Genomic DNA, 4,626 nt, shown 5'->3' with positions numbered 1-4,626 from the left:
TTTCCGTGCAGCCAGACGACTCTCACGGAAGGGAGGGGAGGCTGGCCAGCAAGACTATGTTGTGGCTGACTGGGGACAGAGGACATATTATATGTTATCCCATTCAACACTAACTGTTTATCCCTCTGCTAACTGAAAACAGAATAAACATACTTAAAAATGGGGAAAAAAATCCATACTTTCCATACTTGCGTAGGAACCCTGTACACAAGAACAAGTGTATGCATCAGCAGAGTTTCGGCATTCTTCCAACTGGATTTGGATTGGATTTGGCTACGCTGATTGGCTAGAGGAGTTGTCTGTCTAGACAAGCACTCCCGCCCACTGAAATCAATGCGGACGGCTTGGAGTACAGACTGATAGCTAGAGTGAAACAGGATGTGAGATCACATTATCAGGATGGTCTTAACCAGGCTACCTCCCCCCTCCCCTTCCCCCTCACCCCTTTGAAATAAGCTTGATTACCAAGTGTGGGTCCATAATACACTATGTACAGCAGCATTACACTATAGACATTCAGAAGCCGTTTGCTTATTGGCGGAACGATAGTCAAGTCGTTTCTTGGAAGAAAAAAAAAACACGTACGATAAAACAGCTAAATGTATGGAGAGCGGTGGCCACTCCTTGTCTTTGACTTTTTTCTTTTCTTTTTCTTTTAGAGAGTCATGTGAAATTCCTCCGCGAGGTCTTCTTCTCTCTTCATAGAAAACGGAGCAGAAGAGGGCGGCCCTCCTGTGTCTGTGTGTGTGTGTGTGTGTGTGTGTATGCATATAAAAACAATACATGGTCAAAATGTTCCGTTTATTGAGTGTTTCGTTGAGCGTCGTCATCCCGGCGGTGCGTTGGTTGTCGTAAAATATCCTGAATTGTATTTCCTCGATGAGAGAGTTGCAGCCGTAATGCTAAAATCCTCAGGCACACATATCAAAAATGAGGTGTCAACTAATGTGGTGAGGCGGCCGCAGGCTGTTTCCTGAACGAGAGTAGCGGCCCGCACTAAAAGACGACTAAAACAAAAACAAAAAAAAACTACGCCAACCAACCAGGGTCGGATGTTTGTTCGTCCCCGCCAGAGCCGTTGTAGAGAGAGTCGTGCCAACGGAAGTCCAAAATGCTTGATCGTAAAGTGACTCGCGTAGCTCCATTCTAGCATCAACCATATTTCCCAGGATAGTTCCAGGAAGTACATGGTGGGCCATTTGAATGCATATAATAAAGCTGATAATATACAATTTGATTCTTTAAACGCCTTAGCCTTTCAAAGTACATCACAAACGGTCCATTCCGCTGCAACTCTACAGCGCTGCTTAATCCAGAACCTTACTTCCGGGAACCATTGCGAGGGTTAAAAAAGACGTTGGAGTGAATGGAGATGACGCAACTCTTGATATCTCAATAGCTCTGGTCCCCGCGCATCGGTCCGTGTGCGGCTCGGTGAGAGAGGAGAATCTGCCCGGCGACAGATCATAGGCTGGACTCCTTGGGAGGCAGGTCCACATTGGTCACCATGGTGACGACGGTGACGACGTCGTCGGGCGCGACAGCGTTGGCGTGGCGCTGCAGCTGCCCAACGCGCTCCTCCACGCAGCCGGCTGACAGCCGCGCCTCCGCCTCGTGGTCCCAGCAGTCCTCGATGGTCTCACACAGCATGGACAGACCCTGACGGACAAGAACAGAGAGACAAGTCAACTCCCGCACACGCGTATCACCTCTGCGACGATTTATTCAAAAAAAAGGAGTTGACATTTCCGTCACAAGGACATTTCTCAAGACAGATCAATCATAAAGTGACGTGACAACCACTCAACCGCTTTGGGAAAAAACAAACAACTTTGTTAGTCTGTTATTTGTTATAAAAATCCTAATGAGCAAACCTTTGTGACGCCACAAAGTTACAGAAGTCCAAACGGTTCGTTTAGAGGTTCGCTGTCCTAATATGGATTGTGTGGGTTTAGTTTGGATTCTTTCATCATGTTTAGATAAAGCGATCCAACTCCTTTATCATCACAGGCAAGGGGAGTCCTTTAACAGCCACACAAGTATATTTGGCGACCCATTTTAGCATTTTTTTATCTCCTTTGTGAAACACTGTTGGAGAAAAACCTCCTTCGCAAACAAAATGGGGAAGGGGATAAATTATTGTAAAATTAAAAACAATTACTCTGACAAGTGAAAGGAAAATGTACTGTTCTGAAGGACAAGTGCCTCAAAAAGTTAATGTTGAGCCCTGATACAATCTATGGGCTTGCGGTGGGCTCACCATGTGTTTCTGCCAGCAGTCTCTCAGGCAGACTGTGGGACTCAAACCTGTGAGTGTATGGTTACAGGACGGTGGGCTCACCGTGTGTTTCTGCCAGCAGTCTCTCAGGCAGACTGTGGGACTCGAACCTGTGAGTGTATGGTTACAGGACGGTGGGCTCACCATGTGTTTCTGCCAGCAGTCTCTCAGGCAGGGCCGCAGCTTCTTGTGGACGACCACGTCCTGCATGTCCTCCAGGGACGGGTGCTGCCCCACCTCCTCTTCAAACGGCAACATGTACTCGTCCACCGGGCCTGGACACACGCACGCGCGCGCGCGCGCACGCACACACACACACACACACACACACACACACACACACACACACACACACACACACACACACACACACACACACACACACACACACACACACACACACACACACACACACACACACACACACACACACACACACACACACACACACACACATTATCCATCATTAATACGGCGCAAGCTGCTGTTGAATGTCAATGTTTCAATGTTTTGTACTTGTCCCAAAACATTTCTCCATCTCTCTGTCTCTGTCTATTAGAGCTGCAACAAGTAATCGATTAGTTGTCAACTATTACATTGTATATAGTTGTGTGCCCAGACATTGCCTGGCCACACCTGTGAATAAGTCTGGTGCTTAAGCTGGCATTTTGGGGGCGCAGATGATTTGGCACGGCTCTAATTTGCACCTGCGACAGGTGCCGTGAACGTTTCCGCATCCCCGCCGAGAATTGCATCCCCACCATATTTCGGGGCTGTTAACTTAGAAAACAGGGAGGTCACGTCTACCCAGACAATTATATCACTGTTAAACAGTTACATTTCTGTATAAATCATTACAATATGCTCCTGTGAGGTGGGGATGTGTTTAGCTGCTGCCGGGCGGCGGTGCAAAACTCGGCATAACACCTGGACACTTGCGCAAGGCGGTCTGCTATCGTTAAGGCACGCAAACAGGTGCGCAAGCGCAAATAGGGGATATCGCCTGTACCAAGATATAATGCTACACTATCACCCTCTTGCATTTTCACGATACAAGACAGACAGGTCGGGAGGAAAAGAAACCATAAGCCATTTGCAGCACTTGAGGAAACACATCTGGTGTTCATGAGTTTGCTCGTTTAATTCATTGATATGCGCGAACGATTAATTAATATGCGTGAACGTTAATTCGTTAACTTGTCACCCAATAGCCTAATGCAGTATCATCTCCTTGTTGCATTTTCACTTTCAAACTGGCAGATTGAGGAAAAGAAATGATTCAACTTTTACTTGTTTACTCACCATTTTGGCTCTCTTCCAAATAATTCAGCCACGTAACTACGTCCATTCATAAAATTATTAAATAGGGTAAAATTCCCATTTAACCACCCGCCCGCTCACCCACCCACTCTGCCAGCGATGCGGACTTTGTACTTGGGGCTGGGGTGGGTACAGTCCGTGCTCGCGGGAGTGTGCTCATACCGGACAATTGTTGCTAAACATGCAGGTGGAACGAGTAGTGTCTGGGAATGTTTAGAAATGGCTTTTGTCTCTCTCTCGGTGTCTCACCGTCAGCGGCGGTGCATCGTGCGGCGAGCTCCCAGAGGATGAGGCCGATGGCGTACATGTCGATGCGCAGGAAGGAGTCTCTCTGGAAGTTGATGGCTCCCTCCAGGACCTCCGGCGCCATGTAGCGCCGCGTGCCCACCTGCAGGGGGTGGGGTCACAGGTCACATGGTCAGCGTCGAATCAAGGATGTGAAGAAAAGCATAGGGAGCGGGGTCAGAGGTCACATGGTCAGTGTCGGGACAGGGGGCGGAGTCAGAGGTCACATGGTCAGCGTGGATACAAGGACGTGAAGAGAAGCAGGGGGCGGAGTCAGAGGTCACATGGTCAGCGTGGATACAAGGACGTGAAGAGAAGCAGGGGGCAGGGTCAGAGGTCATATGGTCAGTGTGGATACAAGGATGTGAAGAGAAGCAGGGGGCGGGGTCACAGGTCACATGGTCAGCGTTGGGACAGGGGGTGGGGTCACATGTCACATGGTCAGCGTTGGGACAGGGGGCGGGGTCACATGTCACATGGTCAGCGTTGGGACAGGGGGTGGGGTCACAGGTCACATGATCAGCATCGGGACAGGGGGCGGGGTCACAGGTCATATGGTCAGTATCGGGACAGGGGGCGGGGTCACAGGTCACATGGTCAGCATCGGGACAGGGGGCGGGGTCACATGGTCAGCGTTGGGACAGGGGGCGGGGTCACAGGTCACATGGTCAGCATCGGGACAGGGGGCGGGGTCACAGGTAACATGGTCAGCATCGGGACAGGGGGCGGGGTCACAGGTAACA

The 4,626-nt window shown here is 49.7% G+C and overlaps 1 protein-coding gene across 1 annotated transcript in view; it reads right to left on the bottom strand.

The window, feature by feature from the left end:
- Positions 1 to 1,464: 1,464 nt before the first annotated feature.
- Positions 1,465 to 4,626, bottom strand: part of acvr2ab (activin A receptor type 2Ab) — a gene marked incomplete at both ends in the record, with an annotated part of 107,381 nt that continues 104,219 nt past the window's right edge. The window contains 3 exons of the mRNA XM_083634125.1: positions 1,465 to 1,659; positions 2,423 to 2,553; positions 3,848 to 3,986. Of these exons, the coding sequence (XP_083490251.1) occupies positions 1,465 to 1,659; positions 2,423 to 2,553; positions 3,848 to 3,986 (465 nt within the window). The remainder of the gene's footprint in view (positions 1,660 to 2,422; positions 2,554 to 3,847; positions 3,987 to 4,626) is intronic.

The sequence above is a fragment of the Poromitra crassiceps genome (genome assembly GCF_964638095.1).
Source record: "Poromitra crassiceps genome assembly, chromosome: 3".
In the NCBI taxonomy this organism is placed as follows: Eukaryota; Metazoa; Chordata; class Actinopteri; order Beryciformes; family Melamphaidae; genus Poromitra; species Poromitra crassiceps.
This window is presented reverse-complemented; position numbering and strand designations above follow the sequence as displayed.